The following is a 23,109-nucleotide window of genomic DNA, read 5'->3' on the forward strand; positions in this document are numbered from 1 at the left end:
TAATCAGGAAAAGTCAGTGGGCTTGTGGCTCGGCACCTGGAGAAGCAAGCCCATGCTGTCCAACAGCGTCTCCATCGTGGGATGCTGGACTGACGGACCGGTTAAATTGCTCGGAGTCTGGTGCGGTCCAGACCTCCAAATGGAGAACTGGGGCGAGATAATGACTAGGGTGGCCACTCACCTAGCAATGGGCTGAGAGGAAGCTATCCCTAAAAGGTCGGGCGGAGGTGGCGAATGCGTACATCACATCCGTCATTGATTACCGTCTGACCGTTGTGCCTTGTCCTGACCCTACTGTCACCAAACTGGAATGCATACTCTTCCACTTTTTGTGGTAGGGAAGCGTTCCAATTGTTAGGCAATCCATTTGCTGTCAACACCTGTTAAATGGAGGGCTAGGCATGCCGTGGTTGATGATGCCCAGACATGCGCTGAGACTGCAACATCTCTGGTGCTTCATAGATGACGACAAACAGGTGTGGTCGCCGTTTGTGCGGCACACTTTCCTGCAGCTCATCTCTTTGGCCAAACTGCAGTTGTGGATCAAACAGAGACTGAGGCTAGGCGAATGGCACCACGAGTGCTGTCTTGCTCTCAAGCAACTCTGCCGCCCGGGACCAAACTTGTGCGACTTCAACTCCACAAAAGCGTTCTACAGAGGATTAGTGGAGGGGAGGTGCGACGACGTTCTCGGGTAAGAATCTGGGCGTCAATGAGGAAGACCTGACACGCCTGTTCAGGACAACTTCTGAACTGGGACCTATGGACAATCACCAAAGATCCTTGACCTGGCAGTACTATCGAGAAGCATTACCTGTTCAGGATAAGCTCTACAGGCATGGTTTGAGACACACCAGACCAACTTGTCCAAGATGAAGTCAGAGCGATGAAACTGTTCTGCATGCACTTGTGTAATGTCCAACCATTTCGGACCTGTGGGCTTATGCTGAACGGCTGCTGTCACATGTGGGACGAGTCCACCTGTCGGCCAAGTCTATTGTGGAAATTGCTCTGCCATTTTCCCTTAGCTGGGAAGGCAGTGCAGTCTTCATTGTACTGGTGGCCATGGTGAAAGAATGTGTGTGGTGGACTTTAGTGAAAGGTTTAGAGACAAACACTTTCCTCTCTGGCCAATCGTTCATCAACTTTTTCAAGTACCACTTGAAAAGGAAGGTGAGAATAGAGAGGCAAGTTTTGTCTCGTGAAAGTTTCAATAAAAGGTGGGTGAATGTAGCAAAGATGGTACGTGCGAGTGACGAAATCACTTTGAGCATGATCCTGTAAATCGAAAAATGAGAGAGAGCACTTTGCTCTCATGTGTTTATTCCCTCCCTGCCTGAGGTTACTGTGGTCTTTTCTGTAAGCTTTTCTTTCCACAGATAAACCTAATCTTGCTTTTTACACTTTTAAAATTTTTGTGTGATACACGATCCCTTTTGATGGGTTTTTTTTTCTCACAGTCCCCTTTGATCGGAATTTTCTTTTTCTCCTTTTTCTTTTTTTTTTTTTCGTAAAGGAAAGCTCTACATTGTATTTTGTTCCCTTCTGTGTTTGGCTCTGTGTGGCTAATAAAGTAACTTATCTGTCTGTCTATCTTTCTATCTATTTGTCTATCTATTTATATGTCTGTCTGTCTATCTATTTATATGTCTGTCTGTCTATTTATATGCCTGTCTGTCTATTTATATGTCTGTCTGTATACCTATTTGTCTGTCAATTTGTTTGTCTGTCTATCTATTTATCTGTCTGTCTATATATCTTTGTCTGTCTATCTATTTATCTGTCTGTCTGTCTGTCTATCTATTTATCTGTCTCTGTCTGTTTGTCTGTTTGTCTATCTATTTATCTGTTTGTCTATCTATTTATCTCTATCTATCTATCTATCTATCTATCTATCTATCTCTGTATATCTATCTATCTCTATTTATTTCTCTATCTACCTGTCTATCTATCTACCTGTCTATCTAACTATCTACCTGTCTGTCTATCCACCTGTGTGTCTATCTATTTCACTGTGTATCTACATATATTATTTATTTGTGTACCGTGATAGTGTGTATTTAATTTCCTATTCTTTTCCATTGATAACAAAGATTTTTCTATTGGTATTTCAGGATATTGGACCAAAAACCGAGAAGAGTAAACGCATCAATCTCATCAAAAGTCTTAGTGATGTAGTTGTAAGGAAATCACTAGAAGAGGTTTGTGTTTCTTCATTTATGTTATATATTGTTAAAACAGAGCTCACTTTAGATGGTTGACATACTCCACTAATAACACCATCTTTGTATTTAGTTTCAAAAAAATAAAAACAATTTGTTTTTTATTCTGCAATGCTTAACTACAGTTAACCATTTTGTTACTGTATTTCTGTTGAAATGCACTGCCTTTTGTTTCAATTAAGTTTTAAAATAATGAATTTAGGAAAATAACTGTCTGTATTAGCTAGTGTTTGGAACATAAATTAACATGAAATCTTAATGGAAGGTTTTAATTTAGATCTTTAAAATAGGTAGTTTGTATCAAAGAACTAGGGACGGTCTCAGGTGGACTTGTAGCAAAAGGGTTAGAAGTTAGTTTGGAGTGGAATTAATGATTTTATTGCGAAAAAGTGGCAGAAGTAAATTCAGACAAATTCTCAGTTTTTCAATGACACCACTGAACTACAATAAGTAATAATAATAATGGTTTATAATTTAGGCAGAAGGCCAGCTATTGTGAGAAAAAGGGTTAGTTGATAACATTGACACCCACCTCTTCCCTGCCAACACTGATCTAATACTTTATTTTATTGACCTTGGAGGGATAAAAGACAAAGTTGACCATGGCAGGATTTTGAACTCAGAACATAGAGAATCAATCCATTGTCCTAATAATAATAATCCTTTCTGCTATAGGCACAAGGCCTGAAATTTTTTTGCGGGGGGGACTACTTGATTACATCAATCCCAGTGTGTAACTGGTACTTATTTCGTTAACTCCGAAAGGATGAAAGGCAAAGTCAACCTTGGTTTAATTTGAACTCAGAACGTAAAGACGGATGAAATGCCACTAACCATCAATTCTGCCAGCTCACTGCCTTGATGATGATGATAATAATAATAATAATAATAATAACAACAACAACAACAACAACAATAATAATGGTTTCAGATTTTGACACAAAGTCAGCAGTTTTATCGATTACATCAACTCCAGTGCTCAATGAGTAATTTATTATATTGATTCCAAAACGATGCAAGGCAAAATTAGACTTGCCAGAATTTGAACTCCGAACATAAAGAGCTAGAAGAAACGCTGCTAAGCATTTTGTCTGATGTGCTGATGATTCTGCTAGTTTGTGAGCCATCATAACTAAATTCCACATGAAATTTTGTATGATGATCTTCCAACTGTCACTCCCTTGCCCTAATGAATAATAAAAATAATAACAATATTTAAGCAATAATAAATCTCTGAAGGAGGTATAACCAGTAGCTGCATGACAATGTGTAGTATATTTACCACTTAAATGTGGTTAACCACTAAGGGTGGATGCTACTGTAGCTTGTAGCCCCAGGAGGACACTTCCTCCAGCTGGCTGTTGACACACTTTCTGTGCCCTATCAGTATTTGCAAAGGGAAGCCATCCTTCCTATCTTCGACCTACATGGCTAGAAATTTAGATGAAGAGGTTAAGAGGATTATAGCGACCCTAGTACTTGACTTTATTTTATCAATCTTGGAAGGATGAAAGGTGAAGTTGACTTTTGTAGAGTTTAAATTCAGAATATAAATGGCTATAACTAAATACTGCCTTCTCTTCTCAATAGTAATAAAAGTTTCTAATATAGATGCAAGTGTGACTTTGTGGTTAAGAAGCTTATGTCCCAACCGTTAATCTCGGATTCAGTCTCACTGCACAGCACTTTGGGCAAGTGTCTTCTCTTATAACCCTGGGCTGACCAAAGTCTTGTGAATGGATTTGGTAGACAGAAACTGAAAGAAGCCTGTTGTGTGTGTGTGTGTGTGAATGTTTGTGTATACCCTTGTCTAGATATTACATGATGGTTATAAATGAGCATAACTGTCATATAAGCAATATTATATGTCTACCATTTTCCATGTAAAACACGTCTGGCCATGAGAAATACTACCTTGCTTGGAAACAGGTGAGGGTTGATGACAGGGAAGGCATCCAGCCATAAAAAAATCTTCAACAAGCATGAAAAAGTGGATGTTAAATTATTCAAAGCTTGATGTCTGGGGAGAGGGGTTAATTGATATCATTGGTTCTACTATTTAACTGGTACTTTCTTTTATTGGCTCACCTCAAAAAAAAAAAATAAAAGATAAAGTCAATCTCAATGGGATTTGAATTCAGAACATAGATCTGGATCAAATATGCAAGAAAAATATCTAAATATTCTCCCAATCCACTAGTTTTTAATAATTGTTTCTAATATAGGCACAAGGCCTGAAATTTGAGAGAAGGAAATAGTTGATTACATTGACTGGTCCTTTATTTTATTGACTTTCCCACCCCAAGGAGATGAAAGACAAAGTTGACCATAGTAGGACCTTAACTGAGAATATAAAGGCCTGGAGAAAATATGCAAAGTATTTATTTCAGATGCTATAACAATTGCCAGTCTACTGTTCTGTTTCCTCCTTAATAATGATAAGAACATAACGATAGGCAAACTACCGCAATAATAATAATAAGAAGAAGAAGAATGCCTTGATGCAATACTAGGCATTGGATCTCATGGCTTCTGATCTTAACTGATTGGAAGTGCTATCATGTACATGTTTTGTCTTGGTATAAAAGATGGGCTACAGAAAATATTCTGATCAATACTGCAGATTTGCCTGTCATTTGCTTGACCGTAACCAGTTGAGCATGTCCCTTAGTGGCTGACAATGTGCATCTCTGATCATGAGCAGAAGTAGTGGGGGAGCATCATAGCCATATCATCATCATCATCATCGTTTAACATCTGCTTTCCATGCTAGCATGGGTTGGACAATTTGACTGAGGACTGGTGAAACCGGATGGCAACCCCAGGCTCCAATCTAATTTGGCAGTTTCTACAGCTGGATGCCCTTCCTAATGCCAACCACTCATAGAGTGTAGTGGGCGCTTTTACGTGTCACCCGCACGAGGGCCAGTCAGGCGATACTGGCAACGATCTCGCTCGAAAATCCTATGAAGGCCGGTGCATCTCATGTGCCACCCGCACAAGAGCCAGTCCAGGGGCACTGGCAACGATCTCACTTGGCTTGCCGGGTCTTCTCACGCACAGCACATCTCCAAAGGTCTCGGTCAGTAGTCATCGCCTCGGTGAGGCCCAATGTGGAGTTTGTATAATTCACCTCTGGAAACATGGGTGTTTCGTTCAACATCCTTAAACAACCCTTATTCAGGGACCTTTTGAGAGGGATAGGCTACTCAACCTAAAGAAAATTCTAACTCGGCCCCACCTGCAAGGTCATGCACTCTTTATCTTGATATGAGATCACCATGCTGCACACATATGGTGTGATGCATGTGTCTAGTGTACCCTTATCAGATGGGTAGTCATGATGAGTATACTGGGCTTCATATATTTGTACCCCAGTGTCACTTTGATAGCATGCACTGCTCTCTCACTCAATGACGATAATAATAATGATGATGATGATGATGATGATGATAATAAATAATTGTTGTAAAACTGAGTGTATAATGGCTGAGCAAAAAGGATAATGATCAGCCAGGTGTGAAGCTGGTGGTTTCATATTTTGTCACCATCTCTACACTGTGTCTACATTCCAAAACACTTCTGAATGGTATACTTAACATATACCTCAGTTTAATACCACCATTTGATCCTTGGCTATTTTAGCAGCATCCGATCTTACAGGCATTCAGCTTAGGTTTCCAGTTTGGGGATAATTTTCTCCTTTCCTCGCTTCATTCATGGAGGCCCTAGTAGAATCATTAGCAAGTTGAGCAAAATGTTTAGTGGCATTTCTTCCAGCTTTTTATGTTCTGGTTTCAAATTCTGCTGATGTTGACTTTGCTTTCATCCCTTCAGAATTGATAAAATAAATACCAGTTGAACACTGGGGAGTTGATGTATTTGGTTTATTTCCTCCTTTAAAAAGTGTTGGCCTTGCACCAAAATTTGAAACCATTCTTGGAGGCCCTGAAAATGCCCATGCACATTACGTGTCCTCCTCTAGCGAAGTCAGTTACGTCAATAATAATAATAATAATAATAATAAATCCAGTCAATGTGGCTGGATATATTCTGCAGTGTGGATATATTTTACTGCTTTTAGCAATGTCAATAGTTTAACATTGACAACTGGTTCATTAGCATCATCATCATCATCATCATTGTTTAACGTCCGTTTTCCATCCTAGCATGGGTTGGACACTATCTTGTGGTGCGAAATTCAACTAAATTGAGATGCAGGTTGAAAGTCTTGCAAACCAATAGACTTAATTGCTCACTGATGACTACCTCTGATCATGATGAAGTTGACTATTTGACTCAGTTATTTGACAGCTGATGGTTCGGGATCACTTAAGAAAGAAATTTTAAAACTTAAGTTGCTTGCTATCGTGTGTGTGTGTGTGTGTGAGTGAGAGAGAGAGAGAAAGAGAGAGAAATATTTGTGTAAATGCATGTTGTGTGTTCAATAAGCCTGAAAATGAGACAGAAAACAAGGAGAAATGCAGGTAGATAGGCACACAGATTAACAGATGCTGCTGTTAAAGCAATGAGTAAAAAATGTTTTTTATTGTTGCTTTTAAGTTCATAAATAATACAGAACTGGTCAGGAGAAAGGACATGTTGCCAAACTTAGTTCTGTTAGAAAGGGTGGAGAGACTAAGTAGAAAGAGGGAGAGGAAGAGAAAAATAAGGCGTGAAATTGCCTTATGGTACCACTACTTCTTGTAGTGTGTTAGGTGTTTAACATGTTGGAAAGAATTCATCTTTTTGCATCATCATGCAGTGTGTTAGTGTTGTTGTAACCTGGAAGAGCCCACCTTTCATGTCTTCTTACTGTGTATCTCGATGAAGATAACCTGGTAGAGCTCATAGTTACTACTAACACTGAAGGAAAAATTTGAATTCAACATTGTAGGTCTAAAAAACATTTGTCATTTATGTATCAGTGGAGTGTATATCTTACTATGACACCTATTTGTAGCTAGTTGAACTGAGCTAATTTGAACATTAAGGACTCACTCATTGCTGTGCCTTTGCCAAGACATGAGCCCAGGATGTCTTTCTTGGCAGTTCAACTCTATTGATTTAGTTATCTCTGTTCACACAGACTTAGACATGGAAAGAGGCCAAATGTAGCAGTTTATGACATTTCCAGCTTTTTATTGCTTCACTAAAATGGTGTTTGAGGTTCCATTCACTTGAATGCCAGAAAGAACACAGAAAAGTTGTTTTTTTTTTTTAGCAGTAAATATTTTATAACTATGTTGAGAAAGAAGCAAAAAGTGATACTAGACAATTGACAAGTGTTTGTTGTAACCTCATAACTGTCTGTCCGTGTGAGTTACTGAGATATGGTCATTGCTGCTATTTCTGTTTAGCCCAAGGTCAGCCCTGATTAAGCAGCTTTGTGATCAAAAACATTCTAGCTTTCACCCTCATGTTTCTTTGAGATTTTTTTTTTTTGTTAGGCACAGTGTTATGCAGGACTACATTATCAAATGTGTCCTTTTTTCTGAGGGTGGGGGGGCCATGGTTTAGTGGTTAGGGTGTTATACTCATGATTGTAAGAATGCGGTTTTGATTCCTAGACCGGGCAATGCGTTGTGTTCTTGAGCAAAACACTTCACGTTTTTCCAGTCCGCTCAGCGGGCAAAAATGTGTAATCCTTCAACAAATGAGCATCCCGTCTACCATGAAACCAGGAAACTGGCCTTTATAAGTCAGCATGACTCAAGAAGGTAACTTTACATTTTTTTGTCTGAGAAGGTCATTGGAGTTGGCCTAAAAGTTTCAACAATTCTGAAATGCTGTTTGTAACATATCAGTTAACTGGTTCAAACTTCTTTTCAACCACTTACTTTTCCCTGTTTGGAGTATTAAAAAATATCTCTATATCATCCAGACTAACCTGATGTTGTTATACTGCACTGGCCACAATACACTTCCTTGCATTGTTGTAGCTTTTGAATGATGCCACTCCACTTGCTAGGTGAGCAAGCCAACATTCTCCCTGAACAAAACAAGTTCATTGCAGGTTTACCCATTCACAGCCGACTGGACTCGAGCAATATGAAATGAAGTGTTTTGCTCAAGAGCTTGACCACCAGTTTAGGAATCTTGTGATCATGAGTACAACACCCTAACCACTAGGCCACATGCCTTCAGATTTAAAAATATAAACCAGCATTATTGACACATAAAAGAGAGGAGTGACTTATAAATATCTATATAAATCTATTTATAAGTGTGTTAGTTTCTCATGGTTTTATAATTTATAAAAGCACCCAGCACACTGTTAAGTGGTTGATGTTAGGAAGGGCATCCAGCTGTAGAAACTATGCCACAACAGACAGTTGGAGTCTGGACAGCTCCCTGCTAGCCAGCTTCATGTCAAACCGTCCAACCCATACCAGCATGGAGAGCAGACAATAAACAATGATGATGATTAAATTGCAAATTTAAAGATACATAGGTTTTGATTTTAATTTTATGTAATAAAGTAAGCTAAAGTAAGCTGTTGGGTTCATACCTCAAAAATATTCAAATTTCTCTTTGTTATATATTTTAATTTGACTTTGGTTCATTTTTAATTGTTGTAATTTTATATATGTTAGGTTTTGTGAATATATTAGTATATTTTTCATTGTTCTTAGTTGATTTTTCTATGTTATTTTTACTCCTTTTCCATATGGTAGCACACTTTGCATACCGGGTACTTGATAAATCAAGTTTATCTCATCCAAGAACTGTCTCAAACAGTTTCCTGGATTTGAAGATGGTTGAGCAATGTCTTGATTGTTTTAACATCTACTTTTCCATGCTAGCGTGGGTTAAACAGAATTTGTTGAGGTAGATTTTCTGTGGCTGAATACCCTTCTTGTCAGCAACCCTTACCTATTTCAAGCATGGTAATATTTTCCTGCAGCCAGGCATGTTTTTTACAAATGACTGTAATCAAACAACATCTCTTGTTTTGACATCATGTGATGTTTCTAAACAAGCATCACTGTTAAACAGGAGGACACACACACACACGTACAATGGTCTTCTTTCAAACAAGAGTTTGTTTATTTTAAGTTCCATTTAGCAATAAACATTTATAAACCAATCTTTTCAGTGCCACAAATATTACATTAGTACTGTACACTCAATGATATATCACTAATATTGCACCCTTCCTTTATGATGTTATACTTATAGGTGCAGACATGGCTGTGTGGTCAGAAGTTTGTTTTCCAACTACATGATTCTGGGTTTAGTCCTACTGCATAGCACCTTGGGCATATGTCTTCTACTATCTCCAGACCAATCAAAGTTTTGTGACAGAAAGTGAAAGATGCCCATCATTATATATATGTGTGTTTGTCCCTCACCACTGCTTGACAGCTGGTATTACTCTACATTATTTACATATGCCCACAGGCATATGGCGTAGTGGTTAAGAGTGCGAGCTACTAACCCCAAGATCCCGAGTTCGATTCCAGGCAGTGACCTGAATAATAATAATAATAATAATAACATCGAAAAATACCTTAGGAATGAGAACCCAGGTTCGAAATTTCCCCAAGACACCCAATGAAGGCTGGAGGGTATATCAGCCGAAACGTGATAACAACAAACAAGATGAGGACAAATATCTGTTAAATGTAAATAATGTACATAATTCCTTATCTCTTAAATATAGAACTGGTATTGCTCTGTTTACACCCCTGTACCTAGCAGTTTGGCAAAAGAGACTGATAGGTTAAGTACCAAGCTTAAAAATAAAATAAGTACTAGTGTCAATTTGTCTGACTAAATCCTTTGGGGTGGTGCCCCAGCATGATCACAGTTTAATGACTGAAACAAGTGAAAGATAAAAGATAATACTGAACACTTCCTCTATGTTATTGCTAATACTGCACCCTTCTTTGATAATAACCCTGCATGTTTATCAGTTGGAATAACAAATCCCACCTAGTCATCCAGATGATGACAGATGACCGACTGATGCCAGTATTGCATACCTGGCACCCGTGCTGGTGACATGTAAAAAGCACCTTCACACTTTGAGCCTCACAGATTCAGTGACAAGTGACCAAGACTTTTGGCAATATACCGTGCTTGAGAAGATATGTCAAGCCAAGTGAGATTGTAGTTGTGGTCAATGCCAGTGTTTTGTAACTGGCACGTGAAAAGAACCCCCTACACTCTTAGTGTAGTTGGTGTTAGGAAGGGCATCCAGCTGTAGAAACCATGCCAAAACAGAGTGGAACCTGGTGCAGCTCCCCAGCTTACCAGTTTTCTGTCAAATCATCCAACCCATGCCAGCAGATTTTCTGATGCCTTTCCTGTCACCAATCCTCACCTGTTTCCAAGTTAGATAATATTAATCCTTGGTTAGACATATTTTGATGGATGTTTTCAAGGGAAGGACAGGACTTGTATGATGGTGACTCTCATTTACAACAATCATGCAATGTCAAAACAAGCAGGCACCACCTCACCCAGACACATATATATAACATGGGCTTTTCTCAGTTTCTATCTACCCAATATACTCACAAGGCTTTGGTCAGCTCAGAGCTAGAGTAGAAAACACTTGCTCAAGGTGCCATGGAGTGGGACTGAACCTGGAACCAAGTGCTTGGGAAGCAAGCTTCTTAGCTACACCCACACTCTTTTGATAAAATTATTTTGCAGAATGTGATGACTGCTATAAATCCTTTTGTTTCTCTCTGCAAACATAAATTTTCCTGTTATGGAACCTCTTAAACACAGCTCATTGACTCTGGGGTTTAACAAATTTCTTGTTAAGCACTGTTAAAACGATTTAACCTACTTAACACTCATTTGAAAGGAACAAGGAGGCATCAATGTGTCTATAACCCTTTAGCATTCAGCTTATTCTGTCAAATGTAAGTACTTCCTCTACAGCAAGACACCTGTTTCTGCCTCTTTATTTCTCTGTCACACTCTAACCTTTCATCATCTCACACAAGATCCCCTCCTCCAATGCCTCTACCCCTCTCAAAATTTCTTGTCTTGCAAGTTACTTGGTGACACTGCTGGTGCTGGTACCATGTAAAAAGCATCCAGTCTGCACCGTAAAGTGGTTGGCATTTGGAAAGGCATCCAGCTGTAAAAATCATGCCAAAGCTGACCTTACCTGTGCTAGTGCCACATAAAAAGCACCCAGTCTACTTTGCACAGTGATTGGTGTTAGGAAGGGCATCCAGCTGTAAAAACCCTGCCAAAACAGACACAATAACCTGGAGTAGTTTTCTATCTGGCCAGCTCCTGTCAACCATCCTATCCATGCATGCATGGAAGATGGACATTAAACGATGATTATATACATATATATATCATCCCTCTACTGCCTGCAGTTCATGCATTGGTGGCCACTCCCACCAATTCACTGTTCACTATATCCACCCTTTAACCTGATCCAATCTTTACAGTTGTCTCTATCTCTCCTCTACTCTCCCAGTCCCCATCTCTTGCTCCCCCATATACCCTTGAAAATCCCGTGGCTGATGTGTAAGTGTAGAAAAAGGAGTATTATAAAAAAATGAGAATGAGATTTATTTGTATGAAATGGTGAAAGTAAAGGGTTACTTCTTAAGTGATTGGTTGGGGTTTTCCATCAACTAAAAGTGCTTCAGCAATATAAGGCATGTCAAAAGGTAAATATTTTTCTTGATCAACCTGTGGTCGACAAGAAGAAGAAAAGGTTGGCCATCATCGTAGATGAATACTTTGTAAAAACATCATTTGCTTGTCTATTCTGACATGAACATATTATGAAAGGAAAGTTATATTTTACTTTAAGCAATATTATGTTATGAAAACTTGGTGCTTAGAGCAACTTATTCTTACATTCTTGACAATATTTGATAATACTTCTTTAGGCTGTCCTTTAACTTTAGTTTAGCCTCATAGTTTGTTTTAGCCACTATAGTCAGCCCTATATTGGAGTAATGCTTTCAGAAGGTAGAAGGTACTTTTTAAACTCTAGAATATAAAAAATACATGACAAATAAAAGGTGCCCCCCTAAAGAAAATATTTAGTTTTAATTTTGTGTGGTTATTTAGTCTCTCGATGTTTTTCACCTTCTGAGGTGAGTAGCAGATTATGCTTAGTTTTCTTCTCTTCAGAAATATTCTGAATGTAATATTTTATTACAACATAACTGGAGAACAGTTTTTCTTATATCACCTTTCTCTGCTTGTTTTGTTTTGCAGATGTGGTTGGTGTATATATGTTCTAAATGCAAGAAACAGTTGAAAGTTGTGTGTGTGTGTGTGTTATTTCATCTGTGCAATGATCACAGACATCTCACCATTAATTTAACTTTTTTGTATTTTTGTTTTTGTAAAATTCAAGTTATATATCACATCTGTGCCTCGATTTTATTTATCTTTTTATTTTCCATAAAAATAGGCAGTGTCTTTCTCACTTATTTACTGGCAAATAAAACCACAACCTTCACTCTCATGTTCAACAGATTTGTTTTTATAAAAATTTGAAAATGGCAATGTATTTATATTGAGATTAGTTTGCATAAATTTCTATGATGTATAGACTTCACAAAATATTCTGAGATGTATAATATGCAAATAAGTTTTATTTAGCCCGTTAGCATTCAGATTACTTATTTATTCCTATTGTTTTTAATTAATCATGCATTATCACATAACTTCAAGATTGCATTGATGTGACAAATTATCTTTAGAATGATGTAGAGTAGGTATGAGAGATCAGATCTGGCTGGTTTAAACATAGAGCAGATAGAATATTTGGGCTGGATAAAGAAGAGTCCTGCCTGAAATGTTAGAATTTGCCTCTTTTCAAAGTATATAAATTCAAATTTGTGAATTTATGAACTAATTTTTGTCAAATGTCACCACCACTAGTTTATTCAGATGATATCATCATCATCATATGATCACTTTTCCATGCTTGCATTGGTTAGTTAGGCTTTCTCCAATATGGCATTTCATCACTTCTGGCTGTCATTTGACATTTCTTCCTGAGGGTCAGTCTTCTGATCAGCTTTCACCACTTCCTCCTATATCTTTTGCAGTCTTCCATAGGTTCCTCCCACTTGATTCATCACTTCTTTGCCTGTCTTGTATCCACCATATATGCAACACATATCTGCACTATCGCAGTTTTCTCTCTTGCACACTACATTGTATTCCTTGTATAGCTCATGTTTCTATCATCCCATTCATGCACACTAACATTAACATGCAGCAGAGCATGCTTGCCTCATTTCTTTCTAGCCTTTATACATCCTCTGCATTCAGCACCCATATTGCTCTACCATCAAATATTGCAATATGCACACAAACATCATATGGTCTGCCCCTTGCACAGAGAAAGAACTGGTGCCAGCAAAGGTAATAATTCCCTGGACTTTTTCCAACCTGTTCTTACTTTGTCTACTATACTTTCAGAACACTTACCTCCACTGCTGATTAGGCCACATAGTAACAAAAGTTATCAATTACCTCTAGAGATCCTTCCAAGCATTTGAAACAATCTGTCACAGGTGGTTTTATTGCTAATGATCCTGTCATTTGATACATGCAAAGTCCTTCTTCCATGTCAGTGGGCCTGTGAATCCACTCTGTTTTTTATACATCTATAATTTATAATGTCTTCTTTTCTGTATGTCAAGTATGGTCACTTCAAAGATGACCATAGAGTGTTGTCTTTCCTGTTACTTTGAACTTTAGTCTTTGCTAACTTCTCAAATCTAGGTTTTGCTTCCCTGTTTAGAATTTCTTCTTTAAACTATTGACAGATTCAGCTGTCAGGACTAGGTCATTGGTATGCATGTGTTCACATAGGACATCCCATCTTAAACTCCACTGCTACTATAATAAGTGGTACTGAGCTGGGAACTTTGACCTGATAAACACTTCTATCCTAAATTTTTTGCTAAAATCATTGCTAAGTCTGACCATATAAGCACATCTATACATGGCTTTCGAGGATCTCACAAGTCACTCATCTACACGTAATTCTCTTAGCAGTACCAGACTACAGTACTTGTTGCCCTTTGAAAAACTTTCTCCAGGTCAACATATGGTAAGGTACAATGGTTTGTTTTCAGTTAACTTCTGCAGTTTTCTCATGAGGGAGTGGCTTGGTTGTAGCCTGTCCTGGCACAAACCCAAACTGCTCATAAAGTGTTTCCCTTAGTTCCAACTTATTTACTAAGCTTAAAAAGCAGATAAGTATCAGAGTTGAGAACAGTCATTTGATTATCTTAGAATGAGTGGTATGGTTCTTCATTCTCTAATTTTTGCAAATTTCAAACTTTCAGGTGTCTGCTTACACCTTCTTGCACAATGAACAAGGTCATATCATTTGTGCTATTAAGCTTTCCTGAATCCTGCTACTAACTAGTACCTCAGTGTTTGCTATGTTTGTCTTCAGATAGCTTGTAATACATATCTATAATTACTAAAATCTCTCGCTGAGCAGGTTTTTGATTTTGATGCCACTTTAACATCTTCACACAAGCCATTTACTATAGTTTATTTAATTTCCTTTGTCCTGTTTTATATCTATGATTGACTCATCTGTTGTTTCCACTGAGAGATTCTCCTTATCATCATCATCATCATCATCGTTTAACGTCCGCTTTCCATGCTAGCATGGGTTGGACGATTTGACTGAGGACTGGTGAAACCGGATGGCAACACCAGGCTCCAGTCTGATTTGGCAGAGTTTCTACAGCTGGATGCCCTTCCTAACGCCAATAATCTTTGCTTAACAACTTTCTTGATGTATATTTTCATTGTCTGCAAGAGTAAGAGTTCTTACAGTCGTGGCCCAAAAGTTTGGAACATTTTTTTTTTAAATTAAAATTGTCATGCCCAAGTACAATTTGATTCAAATATAACTTTAGGCATTTAATATAAAAATTCTAATTTTTAGACCTATGTTCTAAACTTTTGGCCAAGTAATAATATCTTATAAATTAACCCTTTAGCATTCAGCTTATTCTGTCAAGTGTAATGTTTATTCATTCACATTATTTTGAATTAATCTCACATTATCTTGTAGCTTTGAGATATTGATGATGCGGTTGTCTATTTTAAAAAAGACATTGCAAGGTAAATGTGAGAGGCCAGATCTGGCCAGTTTAAACATAAAAGAAGTAGAATATTTTGGCTGGATATGGCTGGTTTAAACCATAAAGGGTTAGATATAACTGGGCATTTAATATAAAAATTCTAATTTTTAGACCTTTGTTCCAAACTTTTGGCCACAACTATCTATAATTTCAGGCACTTTTCTTTGATGACATCACAATTCATTAAATCTCTCAATTCATATGAAAACCTCTTGCCTCTTCATAGTTTAACCCATTGCCAAATATCCTACTCATTGATATATTCTCATGTACCTAGTTATATTCAGTATTATTTTTATTTTTACTACCCTCTAAATATAATTCTTGCTATCTGATTCCCACCACCTGCCTCACTTCTTCTAAACCTTTTGTTTATCTCTTGTAGTCTTATCAGATATACCTTTCCATCACCAAGCTACTCCATATTTAGTTAGGTCATTGATCATCCATAAAGTGGTTGGTATTGAGGATTGTTTTGTAGGAAAGCTCTTGATACAATTTGACTTCTATAACTTTGTTTTGTTGAGAAAATAAATAATTCAGCAACACCAAACAATAGTTAAGTAGTGTGAACATTTAATGCAGGGAGCAATAAAAAGCTAACAGAAGTAATTATGTGGTGAGGAAAAAAGCAGTATTAGTTAGTAACCAGTATTTTCATTTTCCCAGTTATCCTTTGATTATGATATCAAAATAAAATGAAAACATGTGCAGTGTTGCCTTGTCAGAAAAATGAAAATATTAGTTATTAACATGTTTTTTTTCCTTACCATGTTTATATTTCTTGTTAGTTTTTTTTCATAGTCTTTGCATTAAATAAGTTAACACTAACTCAACTATTCTATATTTTGGTTTTCTTATCTATAATGTGCTGTGGAATTTTTCCATTCATAGATTCCGTTTTTTAACCCTTTCATTATCATATTTCTGTTTATATACACTGCTATTGTTTCAGTTAATTTTGAAAATTATGAAGAATTTAGTTAATAATTTTGTGATTTATTAAGTTGGTGTTTGGAATATAAATTAACAGAGTTTTGAGGGAATCTTTTAATTTAGATCACCTTAAAATGATAAGCTTATATCATAGAACCAAGGGCAGGTTTCAAAAGGATTAGATTTCAATTCTGTTTCCTTGTTACTCTGCTATTTTGCTTGGTCTTCATAGTTTACAGTCTGAATTTACTGTCACTCTTCTATCAAGAAGACAATTTGTTATATTTGCTACACTTAATCATCTGACTGGGAGATGATCAGTTGACTTTGTTTTTTAAGTCACCATCTCTCTCTTTCCAGCTGGGGAAGCCATGTATCCATCTGTTCCTCTCCCTCTATCATACTTCCACATCCTTTAATGTTATACTCCCACTCATTTGAGAGTTCTTGTCTTGTGAGTACTTGGTAACCTCATTTGTATTGATGACACAAAAAAACTACCCAGTATGCTCCGTAAAGTGTTTAGCATTAGGAAGGGTATCTAACCAAAGCAGATATTGGAGCTTGGCACAACCCTTTGGCTCATTGGTACCTGACAAACTGTCAGCCTGTGCCAGTATGGAAAGAGGGCTAATATATTTATCATGGATGTTAAATTGATTGGCATCATGGAACTTTCGGCAGTCTCACACTGCTTTTTCAGTTTACTCAGCTGAAAGTGTGGACCAGCAACAGCAGCAACTGGAGTGAATGGGGTTGACTTTGTGGCAGACCACCGTCTTGTCCAGGAGCGGAGGATTGTATTCTCAGTCATTCACACACCCTAGAAATTGGATTAAGCTCATGTCAAATGAGTTTGTTTTCTATCATCATCATAGACGCCACGCGAACTACATTAATAACACTACTTTTTTCTCCTTTAACATATAAAGTGTGACGGGCCATGATCATGGACGTCAGGCACAGGTCGACAGGCCATGATCATGGCCCAGATAGATGCATGTAATTTATGGGTGTTTGTTGGGGTCTAATGTCATTCAAACACTCTGATACCCCCCAGAATGTAAGAGTACTAATAGTTCAACTAATGACTTTTCAGATGATGTAAAACTTACCACCATTATATACTAAGAAGATATTTTAACTATTTTTTGTTTTTTATGTGTGCATGATAATCTCATTTTCATAAAATGTGCTCAGCAGTCCATGCTATATAAGTGCAAATCCCAGCGCATTATGGGTTAAAGGGACTTTTTACATTGCTCCTTTTCTCTCGACAATATGACTGCTCCTCTCCATCTCACTCAGTTCCATCATAGTTTTTTTATTTAGTGTCTAGTATTAGATGAGGTGGAGAACTCTTCATAGGAATTAACTTTCTGTAAGGTAATGGATCTCAAGTAGAAGAAATTTGAAACCTAACCTAAAAATTGGAAAGAAACCAAACTAATAAGGAACCTTCCTCGTGGCTACTTGATCTGTTAGAAATAGCAAATAAAATTTCTCTCATTTCAACCCTGCCATCACAAATCTGTTGTACTGAATTATATTAAGTAGTACTTTTTATTTTTGAATCTTTTTTTTCTTCTGGTCTTTGTTTCAAATACCAGCATATAAGAAATGCTCAGTAGAGGACAAAAAATAATATCCTCTAGGAACTATAGACATTTTTGTGTGACTTACTTTAGGTGCCATTGTTGTTTGTCAAGGTGAGAATGATGAGACAGTGTCCCGGTCTCTTTACTCAAAATTAAAGTTCCAGCTAACGGTTAACCACAACGATCAGTTTTTAATTGATTCTGAGATTATAGGTATGTGTTTGTGTGTGTGTGTTTGTGTGTGTGTGTGTGTGTGTGTGAGATAGAGAAAGATGAATCTAGTCTAGTGTTTGTCTTGTATTTTATCAATCTTGGAGAAATGAAAGGAAATTTGACCTTGGTAGAATTTGGACTCAAAATGCAAATTGCTAGAACTATTGTTTTAGGATGCTCTAAAGGTTCTGCCAGTCAAACAGCTTTTGGGTGAAATGCCAATATATTTTTCTTTTCACTTTATAACTTCAAGTTATTTCTTAAGCTTTATCTGTCTACACTTCATTGTTATTGTTCTGCCCAAAATTCTTTTGATATAATATGTAGGATTTAAATCTAAAATACATCAGATATACAACCCTCCTCATATAAACGATGTATATTCACTATTTTTATCAGCAAACACTTTCCTTGTTTCTTGTTTTCAGGTTCTTTCTCTATGAAAGAATTGCAGATATTTCTTACAAGAAAACAATGTAAACTGATAGTTTTACACAGTTCAGTAGCAAACAAACAAACACACAGCCACATACACACACACATATGTATTAGTAAACAATATTTGGAGAGTAATTCTTAATGTGTTGTGTGTTATTATGTTTATCAATATAAAAATATGTTGTATCTATCCAGTAGTGTTCTTATTCTTCCCTTACTGTAAGGAATATTTTACTTTCTCTCACTCTTTTACTAGGACATGTCGTCTTTCTCTAGTTCTTTTGAGTCCATGTTGAGCACAGGGTACCAACAAAAGATTTCCATCTGTCTTGATCTTTGGCAATGGATTACAGTATCCAGGTGTAGCTACCTACCAGCACTTCAGTTTCTGTGATCCTTCACCATGTTGTTTTTGGTCTGTCACACTTCTGTCTCCCTTGGAGCATTCACCTGAAGACTTTCCTTGTAATGTTGGAAATGGGTTTTCATAGGGTGTGTCCCATCCAACTCCATTCCCTGCTTTTGATCTGGGTTCTGATAGACTCAAGGCTTTGTGAGTCTATCTTGCCATCTTACCTGAAATACTCTATGCTTTATATCTCTGAAAGTGTTCTGCTTCTGAAGTCTTAGAGGTAGCCTTACAGTTATTCTTCTTGTACCTCTTCTTCCTGATGTCATTTTTCTGTTATGGAATTGGTTACACAGTGTTTCACCATTCTTGGTCCTTCATCATCAGACAAACACAGTAACAGAGAAATCTACTAATCTTTGTTGTGTCTTTTTGGTATGGTTTTAAGGTTTCAACAACTGGGTGCCCATCTTTTTACTAAGCACTTTAAAAATTGCGAACTAAATACATCTTATTATGCTTGTTTAAATATTAAGCAAATCAAATTTTGTCATAATTTAAGTAACTCTTATAATATTTACTTACCACTGAAACAATATTGAATTTATATTTATTTAATTATATTTCTGTTTATGGCAGTCTTCTAAACTGGTAGATAGGTAGCAGTTGTATATTGTGAAGGAGTATTTTGGCACTGGGAACAAGATTCAGTAATAGAAACATCCATTTCAAGGACAGATGCTTGTGTCTGTGTTTATACATTTGTTCAACTCTTATTTGTATGGGAAACAAAATGCTATTGCACACTGCTCAGACACCTATCATTGAGTTCAGATCCTCTTGTGGTTGATTAATCTTCTTTTAGAATTAATCCTCCTACTTAGTGGATAGTAACCGATAGGTGAATCTTGTTTAGAGAAACAGAAATCTGCTACTAACTTTATATGAAGCACAAGTAATTCATATACCATAGTATTGCTTTCTTGTCTAGCACAGTATGTCCACCATACATGCATATTGTAGATGAGCCAATGAGAGAACATCTACATGGTTGCGTTATTTGCTACAAATAGCTGCCACTTTACCTTCAGAGTTAACTGTACTATCTTCATAAAGAAAGTGTATATTGAATAACTTAATCCAAAATACACTATGCCTAGAAAGAAACAGAAAAGCATGGAATAACCCTGATCACAAGTTTGCTCTGTCGAAACTGACTTAGGGTTAAATAATAGCAAAAACAATACATTCTAGACCATGCGGAAGAAATTATTTGATTGATAAATAAGACCTTATTCACCAACATTCTATAGCCATTGGTCTCCCATGGGAAGTTGAAATAAAAGAACTACACAGATAAGATATTAACTTAGTTATGAATTATGAATTCACATTTCGTTGAACTCTGTGGTTTTCAATCTTCTTGGTTTTGTGACATACTGGAGATTAAATAATAATATACTGGTATATTTTACATGGAAAATTAAACAAGACTATATTTTTAAATTTAAAATCAGAAAAGAAAAGAAAATATAGAAAATTATTGCTTACCTTGTTTAATCAGCTCTTCAGCATTTAAACTGGCCATATCCACCCCAAGTATACTACCTTGGTTTTATGTTCAAACTAGCCAGATTCAGCCTCTTGTAGCTACTCTACAATGTTATTCTGAAATAAACAATCACATTGTTCAAATCTTGAAGCTGCAAGATAATGCATGATCAATTCAAAACAATGTGAATAAATAAACATGGCATTTTACAGAGTAATCTAAATGCTAAAGAGTTAGTCATACTTGTGTATAACAAAACTATCAAGAGGAGGTTTTCTGAGATGCTCAAGTATTGATATGGAATTTTCTAAAGCACCTAGATATTCATTACTTTACTCCATTTGAGAACCACTGGCTAACTGTTAAAAATAGATAACATTCATTTGGAAGACTGATCTTCTATCCAGAAGGAGATTACTCTCTCACCTACCTGATGTTCTGAATCCAGAACAACATACTGGCTCTTATGGAATTCTCTGAGAATATAAAACATTTACATTAAATTAAATATAGGCACAGGTATGGCTATATGGTTAAGAAGCTCACTTTGCAACCATGTGGTTCAGTCCCACTGCATTCTAACTTGGGCAAGTATTTTCTACTATTAACCCTGGTTGACCAGTGTCTTGTGAATGAATTTCGCTGGTGAACACTGTAGAAACGAAACCCATTGTGTGTGCGTGCATGTGTGTGTGTGTGTGTGTGCGCATGTGCATATATGTTTCGTCATCATCATCATTTAATGTCTGCTCTCTATACATACATATATGGTTCAAATGTACAGAAAACAAAAGACAAAGACAGGTGAGGGAACAAGCAGGTGTGTTAGTGTGATGCTTGGTATGTATGTAAGTATGCATGCATGTGCGTGTGTCTTTGTGTTTGTCTCCAACCGACAACTGATGTTGGCTTGTTTACATCCTCATTCATAACTTTGTGGTTTCCATAAAAGAGACTGATAGAATAAGTACCAGACTTCAGAATAAGTATGGGAGTTGGTTTGTTCAACTAAACACTTCAAGACAGTGCCACAATGACTGAAACAAGTAAGATAAAAGATACAACAGAGCTGTTTCTCTTATTTACCTACAATCTTCTTGAATCATTCTAAGCTTTATTATCCTCTTGCTTCAGACAAGCATAAAAAATGCACAAGAATACATACAAAAATAATGACAACATCAGTAATGTCATCAGTCTGAAACACTGCTAGATTATGCACCACAAACAATAAGTGCAGAGCTACAGCAATTGTCTGTCTGTGACTAAATCCACCTTCTCCTCCACTGTGACCATTATGAGAACCTGCCAGCAAGAACAGACTGGACAGTAGTGAAAATGACATCAACTAAGTTTTACCATTATATATCTGGATCTGTTGATTACATTTAGTTGTTCAACTAAATTACTTGCATGCTGTAGGTCTGCCTGTTTAAGGTTGGACAGAGATACTCAATGACAGTAACAACTTCATTGAAGCCTTTTTCTCTGTGATGAAAACACTTTCCTTTACCTGTGTTTGTATTTAACAATTCTTAATACCAAACTCTAACTATACTGATCTTATCCAGTTATCCCAATTCTTCAATTTTGGAAGATCCAAGGAGGCTGCAGGCTGTGCCTTCCTTTCTCAGACTGATAATTAAAAACTGTTTTGGAAAAGGAAACAAGCCCAAAACATTTATTTCAATCTATGCCAAACAAATCTCTACATGATCACCCAACCCACTAGAAATAATCGAATCTCCCCCAAATTATACTCTACTACCTTAAAAGTGAGACATTGGCTAACATGGTTCTGAGTTCTACACACACACGCATGCGCATGCACATATGCACACACGCACACACACACACACTAATGCCTTTATAGAGACCTGCTAAAAGTTAGCGAGAAGAACAGGCAAAGGTGACTATGAATATCTGGTCACTGTGTGTGCTACCCTGAATTGGAAGCATCCAAATTAGTCTTGTGGAACCCACTTCATGGTGATATAAGAAGGGGACAATGTCATCACACTTACATCGATGTCTTGATCACAGACACTGGCTTGGAATGTATCCAGGACTTCGAGACAGTGATGTTGGACCAAGAAGTGTAGTGAGTGGACTTTGTTGCTACGGCCTGGGTTGGAACCTGGCTATAATAAATAATAATAAAGCATTTGCTACAATTGCTGTGAGGTACTTTATAGTTCTACATTTCTAGTAACATCTGCTGTTGTATATATTGGTTACAAGTGTTGTTAAACAGAATGTGCACAGCCTGTGCAAATATGGACACAAACAAGGCATTAAAATGAAATTATGCACATACATATAGCATTTATTGGATATACAGATGTAAGGGCATGGCTATGTGGTTAATTTTGCTTTACAACCACAATTCTGAGTTTGATCCCAATGTAAGTTGGTACTTTGGGCAAGCCTTGGGAGTGAAATTTGGTTAATGGATGATGAGCAGAAGCTGGTTAGTTGTGTGTATGCATGTAGTGTGAACAAAACTCCTGTGCTGTATTCAGTTCTGTCTCTTTGCACCATGATTAGCTTGCCAATTTTCCCATAAGCAGATTGATAAGATAAGCACTAAGACTACTGAGGTCAGTATGAATGAGTAAAAACCTGAGAAGACAGTGGCACAGTATGGCTTCAATCTACTGACTGAAACCAGTAGAAGAAAAGA

At 37.0% G+C, this 23,109-nt stretch overlaps 1 protein-coding gene across 2 annotated transcripts in view; it reads left to right on the plus strand.

Annotated features, from left to right (window-relative positions):
• Positions 1–23,109, plus strand: part of LOC106867843 (tuberin) — a 133,558-nt gene that overhangs the window by 31,952 nt on the left and 78,497 nt on the right. For both annotated transcript variants that reach the window (XM_014912876.2, XM_014912877.2), the window contains exon 2: positions 2,115–2,201. In XM_014912876.2, coding sequence (XP_014768362.1) covers positions 2,115–2,201 — 87 coding nt within the window. The remainder of the gene's footprint in view (positions 1–2,114; positions 2,202–23,109) is intronic.

The sequence above is a fragment of the Octopus bimaculoides genome, chromosome 10 (genome assembly GCF_001194135.2).
Source record: "Octopus bimaculoides isolate UCB-OBI-ISO-001 chromosome 10, ASM119413v2, whole genome shotgun sequence".
Lineage (NCBI taxonomy): Eukaryota > Metazoa > Mollusca > Cephalopoda > Octopoda > Octopodidae > Octopus > Octopus bimaculoides.